At 39.2% G+C, this 25,036-nt stretch overlaps 1 protein-coding gene across 6 annotated transcripts in view; it reads right to left on the bottom strand.

Moving 5' to 3' along the window:
* ANO4 (anoctamin 4) overlaps positions 1–25,036 on the bottom strand; it is a 413,892-nt gene that overhangs the window by 55,777 nt on the left and 333,079 nt on the right. For all 6 annotated transcript variants that reach the window (XM_074226672.1, XM_074226673.1, XM_074226677.1 and 3 more), the window contains 5 exons: positions 18,631–18,737; positions 16,958–17,013; positions 13,273–13,394; positions 8,666–8,800; positions 6,776–6,872 (listed from right to left, as the gene is read on the bottom strand). In XM_074226672.1, coding sequence (XP_074082773.1) covers positions 6,776–6,872; positions 8,666–8,800; positions 13,273–13,394; positions 16,958–17,013; positions 18,631–18,737 — 517 coding nt within the window. The remainder of the gene's footprint in view (positions 1–6,775; positions 6,873–8,665; positions 8,801–13,272; positions 13,395–16,957; positions 17,014–18,630; positions 18,738–25,036) is intronic.

Here is a 25,036-nt window from a genome sequence, read left to right as displayed (position 1 = left end):
GTGACCCTGGGCAAGTCACTGCTCCAGTTTGCCTCAGTTTCCTCATCTGTAAAATGAGTGGAGAGAAGGAAAAGACAAAAACCCACTCTAGTATCTTTGCCAAGAAAACCCCAAACATCGTCATGAAGCATTGGGCACAACTGAAAATGGCTCAGTAACATAACTCAGTAACCAGTTGTACAAAGAAAGACAGAAGACAGATCCTGCCCTCAAGGAGCTTACACTATAACAGGGGAGACAACATGCAGAAAACAGTACAAACGAATCACGTAAAGGATAAATTGGGAATAATCAATGGAGGAAGTCTCTAGAATTAAGGGGGACGGTGGCCCTTCTTGAAAGTCCTCAAGGGGAAGACGGATGACTTCTCACTGGGCTTATGCGCTTTAGATTATGAATGAGAGAGAGATGGAGGGGAACTATCTGGGTTCAAATGATAATCAGGTTACTCTGTGACCTTGGACAAGTCATTTTACTTTTCTGGGCCTTGGTTTCCTCATTTGGAAAATGAGGGTGTAAAAGGAGATGGTCCTCAGGTCTCTCTCAGCTAGAAATTTAGGGTCCTCTGGCAGCCACTGAAGTCTCTTCTCACAGGAGAGAAATTCGAGGGAAACAACAGGGCAGTCAGATGAAGAATGTCACGTACCAGGACGTCTACACCAGACAGTGGCTTAGTTCTCCTCAAGAAGCTTGGGACTCATGAAGCATACTGTTCCCTCTTTCACTATTTTCTATATTTAGGCAGCTGGGTGGCGTAGTGGATAGAGCACTGGCCTCGGATCTAGGAGGATGGGAGTTCAAGAATTTTGACTCGTACTAGCTATGTGACCTTGGGCAAGTCACTTAACCTTGACTGATTCACATTCAAATCCATCTCCAGTCGTCCTGATTCATATCTGGTCACTAGACCCAGATGGCTCTGAAGGAGAAAGTGAGGCTGGTGACTTAGCACAGCCCCCCCCTTATTGAAAACCAATTCACATGCTCATCATGGCATCACCTCCCTGATGTCATGGTCTTCTTTGAGAATGAAGGACAAACATTATCATTTATGTATATATCATATATATACAAATATTATATATATAATATAAATAGATAATAGATATATGATATAAATAAATATATAAAATATAAGTAAGTATAATATATAAGCATCTTTATATATATAGACAGACATAGGTATTTGTCTTCTTTATATCGTAGATATTTATAATTCATGATAATCCCTGTCCTCATCAAACTGATAGGAAAGTCTTGAGGTGGCTAGGTGATCCAGTAGTTAGAGCACCAGGCCTAGAGTCAGGAAGACCAGAGTTCAAATCTGACCTCACATGTTTACCAGCAGTGGGGACCCTTAGCAATTCACTTTACTCTGTTTGCCTCAGTTTCCTCAACAGTAAAATGAACTGAAGAAGGAAATGGCAAATCACTCCAGTATCTCGCCAAGAAAACCCCAATGGCTTCATGGAAATCTGTACAGGACTGAAAAATGATCGATTAACAACAAAAAAGTTCTTTCATTGCCTGAGTTGGTTTTGTTGTTGTCCTTCAAATGGACCTGGGATTTTATTGAAAGAAGGAACACTCCCTCCCATGGCTGCCGCTCTACCCGTGAGAGAGTTATCTAGGACAGTGCGACTGGGATGGGCCAGCCTGTGTCAGGAAAAGGGTGGGCATGAAAATGCCAATGGTGAGATACTTGGGGGACCGTGAGGCTTGAGTCTCTTAGGGCCTCTGTTGCCCTCAACTAAGAATTGTGGGGCTTGGCTCACATCACCGGCTTCTCAAACACTTTCATATCAGGTCTCCTTGGGCACCTGAATCAACTTATGAAACCCTTCTCAGAAAAAAAATATGATTAAATGAATTAAATAATGATACAGAATACAAAGAAAACATTCAAGTTCACAAACCTCCCCATGAAATCTGTCTCTAGGCTCCTTGGGGGCTCCCAGGGACTGACTGTGGACTCCAGGTTAGGGATGTCTGGACTAGATTATAGAATGACAGACCTTGAACTAGAAAGGACCTCAGATATGCTTTCATTTTATATGTGAGGCAATTAAGACCTAGAAACGTTAGTACCCAAGGTCCTACAGGTAGTAACAGAGCCAACATTTGCTCTTTCCATCAAGACCCTGTTCGTTTCTGAATCTGTTCTGTTAGAGCATGATGGCATTTCAGGGTCGAGTCCAGTTTCTTCATTTTGCAGAGGTGGAAGCTGGGGTACAAAGAGATTAAATCATGAGCCAAGCCCATGCACTCAGACTCCACCTTGAGTGACCTCTCCACTGAATCATCTCTGCTGCCTTGAAAATCTCAGAGTCCCTGAGCTCCATGATCCTAAGAACTGTCTAAATATACTATTACTACTACTACTACTACTACCACTACAACTATTATCATTGCCATTACTACTACTACTGCTGCTGCTACTTACTACTACTACTACTACTTATGTTTGTCCTTCCATTATTTTTTTTTTTAGTTTTTTTTTTTGCAAGGCAAACAGGGTTAAGTGGCTTGTGCAAGCCCACACAGCTAGGTAATTAAGTGTCTGAGACCGGATTTGAACCCAGGTACTCCTGACTCCAGGGCCGGTGCTTTATCCACTGCGCCACCTAGCCGCCCCTGTCCTTCATTCTTGAAGAAGACCATGGCATCAGGAGAAGTGATGCCATGACAATCAAGTGAATTGGATCTGAGTGAGGGTCACTGTGCTAAGTCACCAGTCTCACTGTCTCCTCTAGAACCATCTGAGTCCAATGAACAGATATGAATCAGGATGACTGGAGATGGCTTGGATGAGAGACAGGATTAAGTAACTTACCCAAGGTCACACAGCTAGGTTTTAGAGCCAGGAGGATATATATGGGTGTATATACACATATACACATATACACACACACACACACACACACACACACACACACACACACATATCCTAAGTGTATGGCACAAAGGAAGCATTAAATGACTATTTTCATGCATCCATTCACACATTCTTTTAAATATTACTAAACAAAATTCATAATATATTACAAATCTATATGCATAATCAATATCCAGTATTCTTTTAAATATTAAATGAGAAAATAAAATTATATGTCATAAATATATATTTATATAATCAATATTAAATATTCTTTTAATCTTAGTACCTTCTCTCAGTTGACTAACTCCTACTTACTCTATACAAAGCTTGTTTGAAGGCTGTCTCCTCCATTAGACAGGGAGCATCTTGAGGTCTAGTTTTTATTTTGTTTTTCCTTTGTATCACTAGGATTTAGCACAGATTCTGAACATATGCTTGGTGACTTAGAGATGTTCTTTGTAAACACAAGAAGTTTTGTTGCTCAAAGCTCCCTAAGTTCTCATTTCTTCATAAGAGCTAAGACTGTTTCTCCAAGCAGGGCTGAGCCAGCTAAGCCATGGAAATCATGGTTTTGACCCATATTAATACTGCTGAATAAATGCTATATTTATCCTTTACACATAACAGAGAGACAGCTGGGGATTTCTCTACCACTTGGATCGCTTATGTAGCAGCAAGGGCTCGAGGAGAAGTGAGATCTTTGCCAAGCCAAGGGTTTCTATCCTGTGTAAATCGCACCAGCACTGATGCCAAGCTGAGATGAATGATGCTTCGTTGGCAGAGGAGGCTGGTTTTTTCTTTTGCATTTGCTGCTCCTATATAAAACATACATTATTATCCCTGAGAGAAGAAGAAGCCTATTGGAAAGAGGTTGTTTCCTACACTATTAAGGAGCGATTGATTTTAGTGTCTTCCTGAAGTCAGAGCTTTGTTTTGCTTTGAACAAAGGAAGAATAACTGATTGATTATGGAAATAGTGAGAAAAGGCTAAAAGCTGTGCACTCTTCTGCAGGAGCAATCTACTAGGGCCTACTAGATGAATGAAAGGAAGTTCATTTATTAGGCACTTACTGTATTCAAGGCTCTAAGCTCTGGAGATACAAATGCAAAAAGACAGTCTGCTTTCAATAAGAAAAGCCGAATTTTGTATTTTTGGCCTGCCTTCTGTATCTTTTTGAAGTTTTGGGGACTAAAAATTTTCATCAGATTTTCCACTTGTCAGGGAATCCCCTCGGGGGGGAGGGGGAACTTGACTCCCCTGTTGAAGTTTAGGAACTTCTTTGTGATTTTCAATCCATCTTAGAGAGTTGTCTTGGGGGGGGCTGAGACTTGCCCAAGGTCACACTGCTCTGTGTCATAGATGGAATCAAACCCTGTATAATAGTCATCAGAGCACTCAAGACACATTTGAAGATTTGTGAGTCTCTTGGCATACATTATCTGATTTCATCTTCTTGATGATCCCACGAGGTGTTAGAGTTATTGGCACCATTTTAGAGTTGGGAAAACTGGGGCGGCTAGGCGGCGCAGTGGATAGAGCACTGGCCCTGGAGTCAGGAGGACCTGAGTTCAAATGTGGCCTCAGACACTTAATAATGACCTAGCTGTGTGGCCTTGGGCAAGCCACTTAACCCCATTTGCCTTGCAAGAACCTAAAAAAAAAGAATTCGGAAAACTGAGGCTGAGAAGGGATAAACGAATTAGGACCAGAGATTTATGGCTGCTACGGCTCTTCAGAAGGCATCATGCATCAGAACATACAGGATTCTCTCTTCCTTATCCATTGGGTCTCAGACAGAGTGTTAATGCTTGTAACACAATTGGTTTGAGCATCACAATAGTCCAGTGAGGAATGGGATACCCCACTCCGTTGAGGAAATGAGCCCCAGAAAGGCTAAGTTAATTCCCAAGGTCATATGGGGCATGAAGAGAAAGCTCAAGGTGATTCAGTCACAACATCACCTGAGGATGTTGAGTCGAGGTGCAGAATACATAGCTCACACTATTGGTGGACCAAACTACCATATTGAGGGGCAGCTGAGTGGCATCATAGTACATAGGACACTAGGTCTGGAGTCAAGAAGACTTGAGTTTAAATCCAGCCTCAGATACCTACTAGCTGTTTCACTCTGGACAAGTCACTTCACCCCATTTGCCTCAGTTTCTCCATCTGTAAAACGAGTTGGAGAAGGACATGGCAAACCATTCTAATATCTTTGCCAAGAAAACTCCAAAGGGGGTCACAAAGAGTCAGACACAGCAATAACGTACACTGTTGATAGGTAGACTGAATCAATTATTGGTTTCAATCAGACACAATCCTAAATTGGAATCACTCCAGCCTTTTCAATAACCTCTTTTAGGATCATAGAACTAGAAGGAATCTCAGAAGTCATTTAATACAGCTTCATTTGACAAATGGGGAAACTGAGGTGTAGGGTGGGGAAGTGACCAGCAAAAGGAGGTCATAGGGAGAATGACTTAGAAGGGACTTTAGAAGCCATCTATACCAAATTGATTATTTAACAGATGAGGAAACGGGTCGAGAAAGACAAAGTGACTTACCCAAGGCCTCCCAGATAATAAGCATCTGAGACGGGACGTGAACCCAGATTTCTTGGCTCCTTTCCATCTCACTATCTCGTTATTTCATATACCAGTTCTTATGATTTATTTTCATTCTATTGACCCTATTTTCAAGACAAAGTCTTGGACAAAGATACAAACTCATACCTAGCTCTCTTCCAGCTAGGCATTCAGAAATGACCAATCAACTAAGTCCCTTGGAGAAAACAAAGTGTTCTGTGCCATTTCCAATACGTTTCCTCCTCAAGCTTCTCTTAGAGACTATCACTCAGACCTTGCCAGAGACTTTCTCTTTTGATGTAAAATGCAACAGTAGAAGGGACTGAACTGAGATTCCTGAACAAGAGCAGATTGGAACCCGACTACTTAGGGCTCAGAACCTGCCCTTTAAATTGGGTTCTGTGGCGGAGGGAGCTTTCTGTCCTCGGCCAACTTAAGTTTTCCCGACTCCCACTGGGATGCTCCTTTTATCTGCTCTCTCCTGGGTGGAATCCAGTTTTTTTTACATTATCTCACCACTCTGTACATGTGCCAAAGGGAGCAGGCTTTCTTTTGTTCCTTCAGAGCTCTGCAAAAGATCCAATTTCCTCTACAAAGCAGCAAAGTGGCACAGTGATGAGTGCTGGCTCTAGAGTCTGCAGGACTCAAGTGCAAATCCTTCCAAAGACACTTCAGAGCTGTGGTGGCTTGGGAAAGTGCCATAACTTTTATCTCAGGCTTAGTTTATCCTCACCTCATCTGTAAAATGGGGACCGTCGTGCTGTTGTGAGCATCGAAGGAAATTCTATATCTATGGATCTAAAGCTATATATTTATTACATATAATAGGTGTTCTTTACAGGCTATTTATATATTTACAACATACACATCTGTTATCTATTAAATTTACACAACACACACACACACACACACACACCTATACATATACACTAGACCTCATTCCTCACCCTTCTTGTGCTAAATCTAGGGCTTCATGAGATTTCTTTCCCTCCCTCCCTCCCTTCCTTCTTCCCTCTCTCCCTTCCTTTCACTCTTCCTTATCTGCTTTCTTCCTTCCATCTCTCCTATTTTCCCTTTCCTGCTTACTTCGTTTCTTTCTCTTTTTTTCTTTCATCCTTTCTTTTGCTTTTCCTTCTTCTCTTCCTTCCCTCCCTCCCTCTGTTCCTTCCTTCCTTCCTCCTTCCTTCCTTCCTTTCCAGGGAAGACACCATAGGGTAGCTAAGCCCCACCCTTCCCCTTTGTTTGAGAAGACGTCTAGCTCAGTCATCGAGAAAAGCCATCCCAGGGCGAACATGCAGAACTGGGAGTTACCTTGGCATAAACACAGCTGTCTGACAGCCTCATGAAAGGACAATATTTATCACACACGGGACACATGATGATATCGGTGGCTTGGCAGACTTCTTTACTGGAAAAGAGAACAGAGCAGGGTGGCTGGGCTCTCGGCCTGGGCCCCAGGCTGCTCTGCCAGGGAGACAGTGGCCTTCTGCCTCTGCCAGCCTGGCTGCCTGCCGGCCTACACCCCGGGGTGAGGGCCCCCAGCTTGACACCGTGATAAGCCAACAGCAGAAAAAGATCACAACCATCATTTAAACCCTACAAGACTGAAACAAGTCTCCCTCTGCCCCCCTTTCCTTCCCCCTTCCCCCCTTCTTTCCTTCCTTCCTTTCTTCTTCCCTTCTTTCTTCCCTCCTTCCCTTTTCCTTCCTTCCTCCCTCCCTCCCTTCCTTCCATTCTTGCTTTCTCTCTCTCCCTTCCTTCCTTGATTCCATCCTTCCCTTCTCTTTCTTTTTCTTTCTTCTTCCTTTCCTTATTTCTTCCTTCCTTCCTTCCTTCTTCCTTCCCTTCTTTTCCTTTCTTCCTTTCCTTTTTCTTTCTCTTTCTTTCTTTCTCCCATTCTTCCCTGTTTCTTTCTTCTCTTCCTTCCTTTCTTTCCTTCTTCCTTTTCTTTACTTCTTCCTTTCCTTTCTTTTCCCTCTCTTTTCTTCCTTCCCTTCTCTTTCCCTCTTTCCTTTCTTTTTCCTCTTTTTTCTTCCTTCCTTTCTCTCTCTTTTTTCTTCCTTCTTTTTTCTTTCCTTCTCCCTTCATTTTCTCCTTCCTTCCTATCTCTTTCTTTTTTCTTTCCTTTTTTCCTTTATTCTTTTCTCCTTCCTTCCTTTTTCCTCTTCCTTCTTTACTTCTCTCTGTCTGTATATATATGAGGATTTGTTTTTCTTGCTGTCTTAATGGGTGAGAGAGGAGAAAGATAATTCAGGACTGAAAATAAAACTGAATTTCTAACTGGATTTGTATTTTTCCCTTGAGGTTCTTGCTTAGGGCAATGCCCTGACCCAGCAAGTGAGTTAGGACAATAATTTCAGTAACTTGGCGATAATGGATTGGCAAAGGAGATCTGCTAGTGTATAAATGAGTCTAACTTTGCAAATGTAAATTCCTTTTTTTTAGAGCAGCACCAAAATTTGAGCTGGGGAACTAGGTTGCCTTTCCCCCCATATCTCTTGAACTAAGCACATCACCTTGCATAGCATAGGGGCTTAATAAATGTTGGTTACACTGAATTGGATTTCTGAAATTATTTTTGAACTAATTCCTGAAGACAGGAAAACACTAATTTCCTTCAAATTCTCAAACTCTTGTGGCTTGGAAAGAGGTACTTCTCTTTGGAATATAAGTAAAAGGTCATTTTGTAAAAATGGACAATGTAATAATAATAATAATAGATGAGGATATTTTAAGTAGTATTTTATAAATAATACCTCATTTTTGGTATGAAAAGATTTAATTGCTACTTCATAGAAAATTTAAACCTACCAATTTTAACCATAATGGCTAATTATTTTGTGAGTTGTTAAAAACTACAACTATTTCCAGGATCTATTATTTTACTTGAGGGTCAATTTCCTTCATGGACATTAGTTATAATTCTTTTGTGATAGAGTTGATGATCTTGCATCACTTTTGGGGCTGAAAATCATCAGTCTATGACCAACTTGGGAATGAATATTTCTGGTTTTTTGGCTATTCTAATGAATTCCATTACTGAGTCCATGCTCAGAGATTTTCTGGAGGATAGCACTAAACCTTGAACACAGCATCATCTTCAGGTCACTATGGGACATTAGAAGAAGGAAGCCACAAACACCAAATCTCTAAAGGTGGAAGAGAAAAGTTGACAAGCTGTTCCAAGCTCTCCCTTCTTACCTGACTTGGCAGTGGTCCAGAGTGGTAACTCCATACAAAAAGACAAAGAGTCCAATGAAGGCAGCTGGGAAGAGCATTCCTGTATACCAACCCAACCAGGCAAAGTAGAGACCGATCTTCTCGCCAAAGTACCGCCTGTGGAAAACACAAACCCCAGCAATGTCAGGCTCATCAGTCAGTTTAACAGTTTAAAAATATTATAATTACAGGATCCTGCAAAGGCCCAGAAATGGGAAGGACTTCAGAGGTCATCTAGGGTAGCCCCCTCATTTTACAGATGAGAAAACTGAGCCTGAGAGTAGGAAAATGACTTAGGAACAGTTCTTATGCCTCTTAGGTGGTCTACTGAGGGCCACACACATTACTGAAAAAGACTCTCAGGGTGAATGTCATCTTAGAGGGACTTGGGAAAATCCTAGATTTCAATCCTGCCTCAAAGAGATATGAGTTGTGTGGCTTGGGGCGAGTCACAAAGACTAGCTGAGTCTGTTTACTCATCTGTAAGGCAGATAGGATTGGAATTGTGATTTTCCTCATATACAAAATGGGCTAAATAATACCTTAAGATCTTGCATTGTAAGAGTAGGAACTGATCAGATAATTGATGTAAAGTGCTTGGCACATCTAGCACTTGTTTAAATGTCACTTATGCCTCTGACTTATAATTTAATCTTAATATAATAATAAAAATTTAAGGTCTTATAACTTGTCTGTCAGGTAATAAAGAACAAACATACCCAACCTAGGAAAGAAGCTGGTGCTTCTAAAAAATCTAATTTAATTGGTATAAGGAAATAATCAATAGAGAAAAGCCCTCCCATGCAACTTCTATTCTTAGAGAGCTTCTTGAACCATTGAGAGGTTGAGACTTTCCCAGAAGTATGAGAAGGAGCCTTAGTCTTCTTGCTTTCTCCAGTTCTCTATTTACTATGCCACCCTGCTTACCTCTGACCTATTTTTTAAATATTCAATTTGTTTATTTTTAGTTACAAATTCTCTCACTGTTTCTTCTCTCCCCCACTTTGCCCCCCTGAGACGTGACTTGTTTCTGAAGGTGGAGTCAAGTCAAGGTTGCTACCCAAATTCCATGAAACCCAGTGATGATACAGCATTTCATCCCAACGACCATTTAGGCTTGAGATTTGCTGCTTTAAAACTATTGTTGATGTTTATGATGGCCATTCCTTTAGTGGCTCCTAATTATTCACATTTTTAATGTTTTGCTATCTGGGTGTTATGATATAAAGTTTGCTGAGCTGCAACAGAAAAATACTCCACTATATCCTTTCCTATCCAAATTCACAGGGTCACTAATTTAGAATTAGAAGGGATCTTTAAGGCATTGAACCCAAGCTCCTCATTTTATAGAAAGGGGAAACGGAAGCAAATAGAGGTTAAATGAATTGCTCAGGATCACAAATGAATATGTATCTTTTAGGATTTGAACCCAGATCATCTAAACTTCACCTCCAGCCCTGTGTTAATTTTACTATGTTAGTTATTCTTCTCTGATATGCACAATCACTCCTCTCTGTAGAATGTAATCTATCTACTTCTGGCCACTATGAAACTGTCTGATTTTCTTAAGGTTTTTTGGGGGGATATAATGCATCTTTAGGATAATGATTCAGAACCAGCCCTCGGGACCCAGTGGTCTGCTTTGTCCAGTTTATACTTCAACCCACCCCTTTGGTGGCATCGTCAACATGTGGTCATTTGCCCTCTATTACAGAAGCCCAGAAGCCCATTACCTTCCATATCAGCACCTTCCACTTTTGGAAAGTTCATTATTATAATAGTGTAAGTCAGCTTGAAGATAATGGTTAGAAAGCTGACCATCTTCCTGATCTGAATTCAAGTCCAGCCTTTGAAACCTACTAACTGTGTGAACCTGGGAAATCCACTGAGATTTGGTAAAAACTGGTTTGAAGCCCCAGCGACTCAGGATGCAGAGATAATAAGGCTACTAAGCCCAGGAATTGGGCATAATTCCCATCCCACTCTCCCAACCCAGTCTCTTACCTGCATAATAGTTAAGAGTTAAGTATCTTAGGTCCCTCTCCCTCATTTCTCCCTCTTTGTTAGGCAATTCAGAAAATATCTTCACCAAGGTCTGGAATACTTTAGTACTTTAGGTGGTCTCCTATCAGCATCATATTGGCTCTTACCTAAAACTTTCTCTAAGTTTACACCGTGAGGGGCTGAGGACCTTTGAGTGAAACATGAATATACCATGGCACCATTGAATGTCCAAAGTGGTCCCACTGGAGGCTGCCTGTACACCGACTATTTCTCATTGGCATCTGTTCTCTTTCTTCCCCCATGAGCAGCAATGAAATTCTGTAAGATGCTCTCCCTGTGTAGTGCTGCTGTTCTCCATCAAAACCATTCCCTTCTCTTCTGTACTCTGGTCATTTAAGCTTTCAATGCCTCTTCAGTACTCAAAGTTACCCCCAAACTAAGGGGATGATTTGCTTTGATGGAAGAACTTTCATCATCTGAAAATTCATCACTCCAGTGACCCTGGTTTTAGTTCAGGTGTAGCATATACTGGAAATGTTGATTCAACGCCTCATCTAGCCCAACCTGCTCCAGTCCAATCTGCTCATTTTGCAGATGAGGAATGAAAGTTTCCAACAAACTATGGAATTCTGGACCTCAGGTGGAAGGGACTTCAGAGACCAGAGTCCTACTTACTCATTTTATAGAAAAGAATATAAGCCCAAGGAGCTTCAATGATGCTCCTAAAGTTTTCTATGTGAAGAGAGATAGAACTATTTAAAAAAACAACTCTTCACTCTCCTCATCCATTTCTTATACTATATTAAAATTGCATGTGTAAATATGAATTCTTCTCTCTCTATTTGTGCCTCACAATGCTATTTCTAAAACCAAAGTAACATTTTTTTTTCCAAACAAGAATTTTTTACTGTAAAATTGCTGCTCAAAGAATCATAGTCTTAAGTCTAGAAAAGACCCTAGAGATCCCTGAGTTCAACTCTCTTTGGATGAGGGGAATAGACTGAGTAAGGTTACATGGAAAGCAAGTGTATTGGGGTGGGGGTTAGAACCCATTTGACTTTCCAAGTTGGCATCATGCTGACCTCCAAGATCCCTTCTAAACTCTGAGATTCTCTAAACTACATTGTAGTTGAATTGAAGACTAGGACCATTTCCTTGATTTCTTTTTTTCTCATATTTCATTGCTGTGCACACACTTAAAACATACTTGTTGGTGGCCTTTAAAAATCCAAACTGGAACCCCAATCATGGACTCATATTTTTCTGTCTACGTCTCTAACATCACTCAATACAGTCATCTCACCTGAGCAAAGCCTGGGGAGGATTTGATTGCCTTTCTCTCTTAAATCCTGTTTTATATATAATACCCATTTTGAATTGACTTGAAACCACATGACTTTGGTGCAAAGGAGATTGATTCAAAGGGTAGGGATTTCATCTTAGCAAACATTTTCCATCCATATAGATCATCAGACTCATTTTCTCCTTACACAAAGAAGAGGCTTAGAATATATCAATCTCTTTTGATCACCATGAGTGAACAGTTTCAGTGATAACAAGAACACAGGTACCATCAACGACTCCCCAAGGAAATGAAAATGCAAATTGGGCTGCATGGATTTTTTTTTTCCCCACCTGGCTTACTTTTACTGCCACAATAAACATGGAATTCAGCAGGTTTAAGAAAAGATCCATGACTGTTCCCATAAGAAATCCTGAAAATTGGGGTAGTTGGTACTTAAGGCTAGTAATTAGTTTCCAGATAATCACAGTGCTTGTGTCTGGTTTTACTGGCATAGCAAACTTTCTCCATCAATGTAGGTTAGTACCTACTTTGTGATTTGCGGTTTGACGGAGTTACAAGTGTCTTGCCCAGAGTCTTAAATCTGCTCATATGCAGACCAAGGCAGGCTTAAATTTGAATTGACAGCCTTCTTTGAATAAAATGGCCAGTTTATCATGGATTTTCAAAGCCTATGGATTACATAGTAGTGTTCAATATTCTGAAAGACATTGTGGTGACAAAACAGGGATAAATAAGTTAATTTTTCAGTGTTCTCAAAAGACTCTCTAAGATCTGCAACACTGAAAGGAGTTTCCATACCAGAATTTCCTTTTATCACTGAAATCATAGGTCTGGAGAAAACATTCACATGAATGCAACTATTCCTCTGTGGACCATATAAATAAACTTAAAAAGTTTACTATTTTATCGGTAACTTCTAGGATCCTCCTTTGTATGACATTATAAGGAAAGAGGGTTGGAAGCATGAAGTAGGAAATTTGGATTCTCCTTGATCCTAATAAACAATGAGCCCCTGGGGTACCGAGATCTCTATTTCAGAACTGTACTAGTGTTCCTCAAAGTCCTGCTTTAACAAACAAGCCCTATTCTCTTCACATGTAGAGCCCCTTCAGGAAAAATTGCCTTTCCTTAGGTGAGGACATTTGGGTCAACTCAACATCTGGGTTCTCAGTCATTGTTTTTTTCTTGTAAGGATGATTCTTTCTACTTGCTGTTCCTCTGTTACCATTTTATCTTGGTCATTGATAGCATTTGTAGTCACAAACAGGTGAGAACTCACCGTATAAGATCCAAGGGCTGGTATTTATACCACACACCCCAGGAGGCCCAGCACTCATACAGCAGGTGCCTGTGGTTTTCCGCTCCATGAGTTTTAATGGAATTTTTACTTCTGTAACTTCCCTAGGATTGGAAAAAAAGAAAGACTATTGATGCTCTTACTGTCAAGAGTAATAACAGCCAACAACATTTCTCTCTGACATCAAGTTATAAATATGAGTTGGGTGAGTATACCATGAAAAGCTAATTTCATTCAATAAGCATATATCACGTACCCACTATGTGCTGAGATTGAGGATACAAAGACAAACCCCAAAGTATTTCTTGGCTCTAAGGAGTTTACATTCTATTGTAGGTATGAGACATATACTCAGATCAATGTCAAATGTTGGGCATATAAAGAAGAGTGTTTACACTCCAACACTGGATCATTCAGTTATTTGTCCAGGGCTACACACCTGGGATAAGTTAGAGGTAATATTAGAACCCAAGTCTTCCTGTTTACTTCAGTATATAGTGATATACTCTAATAAATTATATACTAAGGGAAATAACGCCATTTGAAGAGTTAAAGAGAATCAAAACTGTATGTTTCTGAATAATTTTGTTTTACTTTGAAATACCTTATCTGTAAGTTCAGGGCTTACTTTAGCAATATTTTTATAGTTGATTTGAATAAACTGTTTTTTTTTTTCGATATTCCATTTGGCTTCCATGTTCTTCAAGAACCAGCCACCATTTATAAAGCCTCTGTGGGAGATTCTTTTGGAAAAGCAGATCAGTTGGTTGCAGAACAGACATCATATATATATATATATATATATATATATATATATATATATATATATATATATGAATGTTACAAGGATCATTTCTATCTTAGTTTTGAATTAAAACTGGACTGTGCCATGATATTTAAAGTTAGCTTAAAATGTCAGTATGAATTTTGGGACACTGTATGTAAAGTAGGCATCGTGGTGTCCTTGGAACCAGCAAGACCTAGATTTAGGTCCTCCCTCTGACAAATATTGGGAAAATCCATTGAATTTTTGGTCTCCAAGGTTCTCTAACATATAGGTTCTAGTTACTGGTTTGCATTTGGTAGAGGAAATTCCTCACCTGCATTTTGAACCCATATTGAAGTAATCATAGGTTTCTAGTCTTTCCTGTAAAAGCATAACAATAAGCCAAAGATCCTGATTTCCATAAACCTTGCATAAAAAGCTAGTCTTGCTATTTTATGACCGTACTATATGTGTATAAAAATGTTTGGTGTTTTTTTTTGGGGGGGGGGGAACTAGACCTGTGCTTTTATTGGTGTAGTGCAAAATGCAAAACTCACTTCACCAAAATGTTGGCCAGCACCTCTCTACAACACAGAATCTTAGAAGCACATTCAGGTCTTATATGTCTTACGGTCACACAACTAGAATATGTGGAAAGTGGAACATGAATTTAGGTCTTCCTGACTCCAAAGCCTGCTCTCCATTCACCATATCAGTCTGGCTCTACAATTCAAAGATAATGGTAGGGGGCTGGAAAAATAAAGATAAGTCATGGGGAGGGATGTTTGAAGAGCCTGCTTCTGGAAGGTCATTGATGGAATGGGTTGAGGAAGGAAGGTCTTTATATCAAGACTGATTGTTCACTAGGTCAGAAATGAGAGTTCGCATTGGCCAGATAATTGTTTCTTTTTTCCCCCACTCTAAGTATAGGAGACAAGAATAGCTGTAAGCCTTTATTTAGGTGAGGAGAATAGGAGGAGCAGTCAGTTTTCTTCATCTGGACCCACAAGTGGTCATGAAAACATGGCGCCTCTGTTCTTTGATTCCTTGTGATTTTTCTTTCCTGCTCTTAGGTGAAGTAGTATTGGAGATGTTATAGGCCCTTGAGCTTCAAAAGCACAGAAAATTGAGCCACCAGAGGTGGATCAGAGTTTGCCAGTAGTGAGCAGGGAGGCACCAACAAAGATCAGAGTTTGACTCAGATTAGCCTATAGCAAGGGAGTGACTGTTCAACATCTTTGCCACTCTCAGAAAAGAAGGTGAATGCTCTATAGCAACTGTTTTAAGTTTGAATCCACTCTCTCAGGTGATCGTGGCAGTAAAGCATCGACTGTACTGTGCTCCATCCTAGAATTGGAAGGAATGCTTTGAAGTGTCCATTGGAGCTATATCTTTCCATAAATTTATCTTTCTAAAAGTTAATTGATGTTATTTGGTTAAAATGCTAGTCACTGGGTCAATCAATGAGATAGAGGAGATGTTAACTATAATCAGCAAATTATATTGTAAAGAAAACACCAAATGGTGACTCAAGCAGAGAGCTTTAGAGAAAATTCTGCTATATCTCAAGAATCTCTTAGAACCTTGTATGCAATATTTTTCTGCGGATCCAACTCATTTATATAAGTGGGAATTGGCATATAAGGTCAGGCATGGGCTACACATTTATGAATCATATATGTATATGTGACCTTTCCCTTTCTACTTCTAAAGAATGTGATAACACTGTACTGTTTTCAAAATAGATGCTCAGACACTTGATGGTGGAATTAGAAAAATGAAAAAGTCATCAGACCTTGGAATGATCAGGACAGATAATAAATGGAGGAACTGATCAACATCTTTTTTTGTAAACAGAAGATTTTAGTCATATTTCAATAATTCAAGATGATTAGGCAGCATGATTTAGGATAGATGACTGGCTTCAGAATCAGGAAGGTTGGGATAGAAATTCATTCTATATATACAGACTTTGGTTACTCTGGGCAGGTGCATCAACCTTTAAATGCTCTGGGCAATATGCTGCACAGGTGGTGCCAATCTGCACTGGTAAAGACAGTTTCCTATGCCAAAGAAATACCCAGTCTAGTCCTTATTTCCTACAATCCTGAAAATCCATTATTATATAATGATGATGATGTTTAGCATCTGTACAATTATATAATGATGATGTTTAGCATCTGTACAGTGCAAAACACTTTGCACATATCACATCTGATCCTCACAACTAACCTGGGAGATAGGTGTTATTATAACCTTCAATTTACACTTGAGGTAACTGAGGCACAATGAGGTTAAATGACTTGCTCAGGGTCATGAGGGGTAGTATCAGAAGACCAGATTTATCCTCAGATCTTCCTGACTTCAGGTCCATCACTCTATCCACTGGAAAACCTAGCTGAGTACACCAAGTACAACTATTATCAAGTTTTTTTGTTTGTTTTTTTCAAGGCAATGGTGTTAAGTGACTTGCCCAAGGCCACACAGCTAGGTAATTATTAAGTGTCTGAGGCCGGATTTGAACTCAGGTACTCCTGACTCCAAGGCCGGTGCTCTATTCACTGCATCACCTAGCCGCCCCTTATTATCAAGTTTTATAAAATGGTTTCATGAGCAAGTGAGACCAAAGAGAGCTCTGGAAATGTGTCACTTGGTGGATGATGATATTTTTTTTGTTGATCTGCACTGATTCACAGAAGACAATCACAAAATTTATTTTAGGACCTATTACTCAAATCCCTTTCAACATGTGGCTCCTGCTGGATGTGTGCTCTGTTGGCAGAACTTTGGAGAATCCACAGTCCATTCTATGCCAACATGAGGTGCCAGAGTAGGACTTGATTAGAGGGAATCTTTAGCAATCAGGATATGAAAAAAATGGGGAATGAAGAGGGACAGTACCTCGTGAAGTGGGAATGCAGCTTCATAGGAGCCATTAGTAAGCAATCGATTCAGACCTGGAAAATACAAAATCCATCTTAAATTAAAATAAAGTTTGAATCTTGGGGAATCACAGATTTAAAAGTGGAAAGAACCTTAGAGGTCATTTAGTTCAAAATCCTAATTTTACAGGTGAGTAAACTGAGGCTAAGGGAGTGTAAGTGATGAATATGATTATAAATTCAGAGCTAGAAGGAACCTTCAAAGTTCACTAGTCCAACCCCCTTAATTAATGTTCTGTATAGAGTATGAAGGGATTGGGTGAAATAATCTCTAAGGTCCCTTCCAGCTTAAAATTGATAATCCTCTAGTCATGCAAAATCACCTGCCCAAAGTCACAAGGACACCAAGTAGAAGGGGCAGGACTTGGAGGAACACAGTTGTGGAGTGGGAAGGAAGCATTTAGTGCAACCATCTCATCTTACAGACGAGCAACAAGCATAGAGCAGAGAAAAAATTCATCTAAGGTCACACAGAGGGGATTACACTAAATTCTGGTCTTCTGGTTTTAAACTTAGTCACACTAAGCCACAAGAAGGTACCAATCTGCATTGGTAGAGTGTATCCTTATCTGGGAGTTTCCTAAATGAATGAAATCACAGATACAGTCTTTATTCTTCTTCTAAATAGGATGCTCACAGGGAGTTGCTTCCTTCAAATAGGCATCAGTAGTTTGCTTCCTAATAGAAGCCTAACCAAGACTCTTTAAATGTGTTTAGCGCTCTCATCTTTTATTTAACTTCGTTTGAGCTAATATGCTTTTTTTTTGGGGGGGGTAATCTGCAAACAGACAAGGATCATAGAATTAAGAATTAGAACATCATGGGATTTGGAGATGGAAGAAATCTTAGAGTTCAAATTATTGGTCACCCTTTAAAGAGAAAGTAAATCATATTTCAACAAGCCATATTCAATGTATTTTAATTCTTTTGGTGAAGAATTCATGAATGATTCTTGGGAACTTTTATGGGGAATTGGGGGGGAAAAGGTTGAGAATTCCAACTCTTTACAACAATTATAGATGAAAAGTTGATTTAGAATTAGGAGACAGCATGGTGTAGTTAAAGGAACATTGGTTTGAGATTTAGAAGACCTGAATTGAATCCTTACTTTCTTACCATCCAGTGTTTTTGAGTTGTGTGACATGGAGCAGGTCAAAGTCTGAAGGTTTATGATTGGTTAAGGACCCTTTTAGGCTAAATCTATGCTCCTATAATTTGATGACTTAGTAATTATGTGACTCTGGGCAAGTCATAGAACATGTGCCACAGTTTCCTCATTTGTAAAATGGAAATAACAGTGACATCATCTTCATTTGTTGTCAGCAGTAGATAAGAACGTATGTAAGGTGCTTTGCAAACTCCAAAGTGCTCATATGACTCAGTTGTTATTACTACTACTATTACAGCCATATAACAACATTTGGCACTAGTACTGAACAGATAATTCCTCTAAGCAAGCAGAAAAATGAGTTATTGTCATATCAAAGGGGGATAACTTGAGGGATATCCCAATTCATAAAATTACCCAGAGAAGAATTCTTCCTTCTGTGAGTAGGCTCTGTCAACTGGTGGCATTTCCTGAGTTCACCTACCAATTCCATCTAGGCTAAATGATTCCGATGGAATACTTACCAATTTTGTTTTTTCCTTCTTCATATTTAATTCTTTGTAAAATGTGATGCACAATTCTACTTCTGGTGGCGTTGTTGAAGAAAGTGTCTTTGTTGTGAATGATGAAGCTACATATACATACATAAAAACAGAAATGCATTAATTAAAGGCAAGGGGACAAAGACTTCCCCAGTTGTTGAGCTAGAACACAAAGTGCAAAACCTTTTAATTGATTTGAATATCTTTTATAAGAACTTATCTGTGACTGTGTGGTTTCCTCTAGCAGAAGATAAGCTCTTTGAGGACACTGATTCATTCATCTTTGCATCCTTATCACCTAGCACAGTTTATAGCACAGTACAGACTTAATACAGGCATACTGATTATCAAAGTGCATGTCAGCCCTAATAAAAGATAAATGTTTGGGGGGACAGGTAGTGTTTCATTTGTTTTCTTTGTGTCCCTTGAACCTAAGACAGTGTCTACCATAGTAGACACTTACATGTTTACCGATTCCTGACTGTCAGAAAAGGGAAGCTTCCTGAGGGCAAGGACTGTTTTATTTTGTCATTGTTGTTCATTTATTTTGGTTCTGTCCCACCCTACATAACCCCATTTGAGGTTTTATTGGCAGAGATACTAGAATGGCTTGTCATTTTCTTCTCCAGTTCATTTTACAGATGAGGAACCTGAAGCAAACAGGGTTAAGTGATTTGTCCAGGGTCATACAGCTACTAAGTGTCTGAGGCTGGATTTGTATTCAAGATGGGTCTTCCTGATTTCAGGTCCAGAGTTCTATCTATGGAGTCAGCCTAGCATGTAACCAGTGCTTAATAAAATACTTGATGAATGATTGATCTGGGAGCCAACAAAGGTCAATATTATGTAACCTGACCCAATATTGACAAAACTGCCATAGCAATAAACCTACAATCTGGGTTGAAGACCTTTGTACAGGGTCTCCAGATCTGGAAAGGATTTTAGAGATGAGAAAACTGAGAAGAAAAGTCACTTGCCCAAGTTCATGTGGTTAGGAACATATGATAACAGGTTTAGGATCTCAGGGACTCTAGTAGCCATTTAGTTCAAGTCTCTCATTTTGCAAATGAGGAAACTGAAGACTAGATCTGTTAAAGGCCTTCCCTAAAAATCATAGAGCTAGAAAACAGAATTGCTTAGGTTTGAACTCAGGACCTTACTGTCCGACCTCCTGGTCTACCTTAAGTATAATGGCGCTTTCTCATCCAGTCTGTGGCTGATTCTTAGTACAGATGGCTTAACATTGTTGGTGTTGTAGCTCCCTTTGGCTCTCTGATGAAGTCTTTAATCTTCTTTGATGAACTGTGCAAATGAGTCTGAATAAAGTACCAAATGAGCACCAGGACACAAAATTGTGATAGTGTCCCCTGGAACAATTCCTTCTGAGACTATTTCTTGGGACTGCAGGGGAAGAAGTGGAAATGCAGACATAATTTCCGATGAGATGACTTTGGTTTTTATGCCCTTAGCTTTTTCATCTTATCTGAGACACATCATTGAATTTTAATGCCAAATAAAGTACCCATAAAAAACGAGACAGCAAATAAGAAGGATGCCTCTTTGATTCATTGGGTAGGGTGATACCTGAAGCCTAATAAGTGAGATTATGTTGGAAAGATACTTTGAAGCTAAAGATGCATATTTAAAGTTCAGTTAAACTGCCTCTCTTTCCTATTTTCTTAATAGGGCCACACTGAGTTGTTCTTGCTCAGGTTTATCATTATGATTGGCTTCAATAAACAACAATGATGGGCTGTGATAGTGATGATTTTTTTCTTCCTTACAGGGAAGGTATATATATATATATATATATATATATATATATATATATATATATATATATATATATATATATATATGTACACTCTGGATTCAGAGTCAGAAGACTGGTCTGAATCGCACCCCTGTTAGAGCTTGCCATTTCTATAACCAAAGGCAAGTCACATCACTTCCCTGGTCTCAAGTACCTCCTCTGGAAAAGGAGGGAGGTGAATTATGTGACTTGTGAGGGCTTCTAAGTCTAGATCTATGGTCCTGTGACCTGAATACCAATCCCACCTCTGCTTCTTAGGCTCAGAGGGTCACAGGGCAAATGCAAAGGAATCTATCCTGTCCATGCACATAGCAAATAGCAAATGAAGGAAGTCTACACTCCAGAATTTAACGTGTATTTGGATGGACACTCTATGGCTCATATATAATAGTATGTATATCTGGGATATATATGTGTATGTAAAGATGGAAAATGAATTACTTCTAGAGCTAAACTGGAGAGGGATAATGGACTAGCTTTCTTTAGGGGAAACTGCAAAACTCCTTTAATGATGCCGTGCTTCCTTTAAAGAAAAGTCTCAATTTCCCAATTTTATTATTTCCCCACTGTTGCTCTATGGAAGCAAGAAATGGAACACCATAGTCCCTGAAGAATTAAATATGAGTTAATATCACAGAGAGGACAATGGGAGGCAAAAAAAGGTGAGATCAACATACTTCATTTAGTAATGAGGAACTACAAAGAAGGACTGCAAGTAAAGTAAGCAATAACATGGCAAGAAGAGAAGATGGGCTAGTCAAGTATCAGGAAAGAATGGACAGATTCAGAGATCCACTGGTACCCTGGTAATTTCTGGAGAAAGGTCTCCAACACATGGAGTGGACCTTCTGTAGCAAACTAGGGGAAGAAAAAGGACACATGTTGCGCAGGATGGGAAGGCATGGGTAGGGAGGGTTCTGGATTGGTAAAGGAAATCTTGAGATGAGATCACAAATCCCTGTGAGTATCCACATGTGATTTGCAAATGATTTCCTTGGAATAATCTTGTACACTATTTTATAGATGAAAAACTGAGTCTCAATGAAGTGCAGTGACTTGTTTACAGTCATGAAGACTGTGTTAGAGCTGAGACTTGGAGATAGCCTTTGAAGATTCAACAGCGCAAAGGGCTTACTGTTGAACCATGCTACCTTTTCCTTCATACACACATGGGACATAATCTGACCCGGTACTACCAGAGAAACTATTTCTAGGAATGAGTGAGTGAATGAGCAAGTCACCTGAGACAGAGCCTACTTCACCACCTAATCTCCAGCTGGGAGGTTGATGTTCTTATCTTATCTTTACTGGGAGGGGAACTCTACTTGACAGTCCAAAGGCTAACAAATTCTGTTCTCCTCTCTTCCCTCTCCTCCAAATCAGGGATTTAAATTCAAAGGCAAAATTTTGGAGAAAACTTCAAGATGGAGAAGACCCTGAGACCTAATTCAAGGCATTAACCATCAGAGGTCAATGATTCTTCCTAAAGGAATCTAGCATAAAATATTGAGCAAACAAATGAACCAAAAACAAGCAAAAAACTAAACCATTATCTTAGGTCAGGGTTTCTTGATCTCTTTTGTGTCACGAACCCCTTGGTCTGTCTAGTGAAGCCTATGGATCCTTCCTCAGAAAAAATGATTTTCAATACATACAATAAACAGAATTGCAAAGATTACCAAGATATAGCATTACAAAGGTTACCAATTATATTGGAATAATTCCCAAAATGATAAAATAAACCAAACATGTTTCCTGATTTAGGAATTTGGAAAATAAAGGCAGTACTGGAGATTTGGTATCTGAGAAAGGCTGCTTTCCAAGGATGAAATGTACCAAATAAAGATGGATTTGTTAAAAACAGGTACTTTCTTGGAGTTCTGCAAACTTAATAAAGAAGATATTAAACTGAAAAAGAAAGGGAGAGGAGAAAACTGACCACAAATACCCATTAAAGCCACAGAGCAGACTCCACAGGGTTTTTAATCTGGATTTGTGAATGTTGCTTTTCTATTATATTTGGTAATTTTATTTTCACATAACTGTTTTTTTATCCTCTTTTTTATTTTATTTTTTGTGGGTGGATAGGTGGCACATTAGCTATCGTGCTGGGCCTACACTCAAATCTGGACTCAGACTCTTCATAACAATATTACCCTAAGCAAGTCTCTTAAGCCTGTTTGTCTTAATTTCCTTATCTGTAAAATAAGCTGGAAGAGGAAATGGCAAACTACATTAGTATCTTTGCCAAGAAAACCTCTAAATGGATCAGGAAAAGTCAAGTAAGACTAAAAAGTCTAAATACCACCAACACATTTTATTTTCTATATTTTAAAAACATTACTTTGAGAAGGGATCGATAAGCTTTAACAGACTACCCAAGGGTTCGATCACACAGAAAGTGTTTACAACTCCTGCCATAGAGAGGAGCTACAAAGGAAGAAGAATTATGGCACAGAAGGTATATTAGAAGCTCAAAAGTGAGAAAATCCAATGAGGAAACATTAATAAAAACTATGATCCTAGAAGTCCAAGTGTAAACTTACCAAGGACAGGTTAGAGATAAGGAATAATAACAAAAATAGTCAGCATTTATATGGCACTTTAAAATTTGCAAAGCACATTAAAATATGGCTTTTGGTTTTCACAATTTTAGGAAGTAGGTGCTATTGTTATCTCTGTTTCATAGATGATGATACTGAGGCAGGCAGCAGTAAGCCATCTAGCCTCTATGTCTCATTAGCATCATGTTGTCTTGGTCAAAGATTCATTTCCAGAAAACATCTCTTGAAGAGTGTGCCTTATTCAAGTGCAACAAGGATTCACCAAACGAATAGAATCGGTAGAAAAGCAAAAACTGAAGCTTATGTAGAAATGTATTTTTTTGTTTGTTTGCTATTAAGTCATTTTAATTGTGTCCAACTCTCAGTGAGCACTTTTGGGATTTTTTGGGCAAAGATACTGACTGGAGTGGTTTGTCATTTCCTTCTCATTTTACAAATGAGGAAACTGAGGCAAACAAAGGTAATATGATGTGTCCAAGGTCACACAGCTAGTAAGTGTCTGATGCTGGATTTGAACTCAAGAAGATGAGTTTTTCTGACTTCAGGCCCAGCACTGTATCTACTGTGTGACCCACCTATCCATTCATCTATCCACCCATCCACTCATCCAGCACATGCATCTATCCCATTCCCATCCATCATCTTTCCATATTCCTTACATAAATATGATTATAGATTAAATATTTAAGTTTAATCACTTAAATTTAAGCTTCAACCACTAGAATTTCAGTAAGATTTTTGGGGATCCCCATACTAAGTAGACAAGATTAAATATAAAATTCTAGGAATCAGAGAGGGGAAGCATGGGAAAAGATGAATGGACATTAAGAAAAGAAGTGATCTTGTCACCAGGGTATATACCCTAGACTAGAGGTGTCAAACTCACTGCTCCTGGTCACACATAACATGCAAAACTTTCTAACCTAGACTTGAACCAGCAGAAAATGTAATTGGAAGGTGTTTAATAAAATAAATAAGAACACAATACATCTGTGACTTTCTAAGTCAATACGCAGCTGCAGAGTTCTGTTGCTGTGTGTTTGATACTCATACATTTGAAAAAAATAATGAAACAGTTGGGGAAGCAAAGGATCATAATCATGACCAGGAGCCAAGGCAGGGGTGTTATTAGTGAGCCATACATGTCTGGGGGGAGCTCTGTCAAAAGCAGAACAGTTAATAGCTTCCTGACTTTCACTAGAGACAATTTCAAGTTTCAAAAGGTAGCAGGACCAAAAAGAAGAGCTCATATTAAGGATCTGGTTCTCAGTAATATGGAGGAATGGCATTGTTGGAGCAGAAATAATAATGACTTAGGATTCTATCTTGGACTGTGTGATGGAGGAGGAGAGGAAAGTTGGGCATTGTCTCAGATTTTAAAGGGTAGGATTATCATGGACTGATCTATAGATTAAGCTATGGAAAAGCTGATAATGAAATTCAATGAACAAACACTGATAAAGAACACAAAAAATAAATGTGAGAATAGATTTCCTTCTCCACGTCTTTGCAGAGATGAGGGGTTCACAGGAATCTAATGCTGCATATGGATCAAAGTTTTTCAATGTATTGATTGATTTTGTTGAATTTTTGTCTCTAAAACTTTGTTGTTGTAAGGGATGGCTCTCAGAGAAGGAAAGAGATCAAACAGGAGAAAGAAAACTATAAAAACAAAAGATTTTTATGTATTTTTAAAATAAATTCAGAAGACACAAAGGGAAGCAATTCCAACGAGGAAGAAAGTGAAAAATTGTTTAAAGAGATCAATATAGCAAGGAAAACTCACCATTCAACTTAGATTTTAGTCATGAAAGCTAAGGACAATAATGTATGTTGGTGTTGTTTTAAATTTAGCCACAGCAAAAGAAAAGAGAAATATCCAAGATGATCTTGGAATGCTGACTACAGAATGGGATAGTAATAAATGAAAGAGAGAAGGCAGAGGGTTTCTTGCTTCTGTTTTTTCTGCCAAGGAGGATGATTTTTGAACTGGAAAGTACAGGAAAAAATA

This window comes from Macrotis lagotis, chromosome 2 (assembly GCF_037893015.1).
Source record: "Macrotis lagotis isolate mMagLag1 chromosome 2, bilby.v1.9.chrom.fasta, whole genome shotgun sequence".
NCBI lineage: Eukaryota > Metazoa > Chordata > Mammalia > Peramelemorphia > Peramelidae > Macrotis > Macrotis lagotis.
This window is presented reverse-complemented; position numbering and strand designations above follow the sequence as displayed.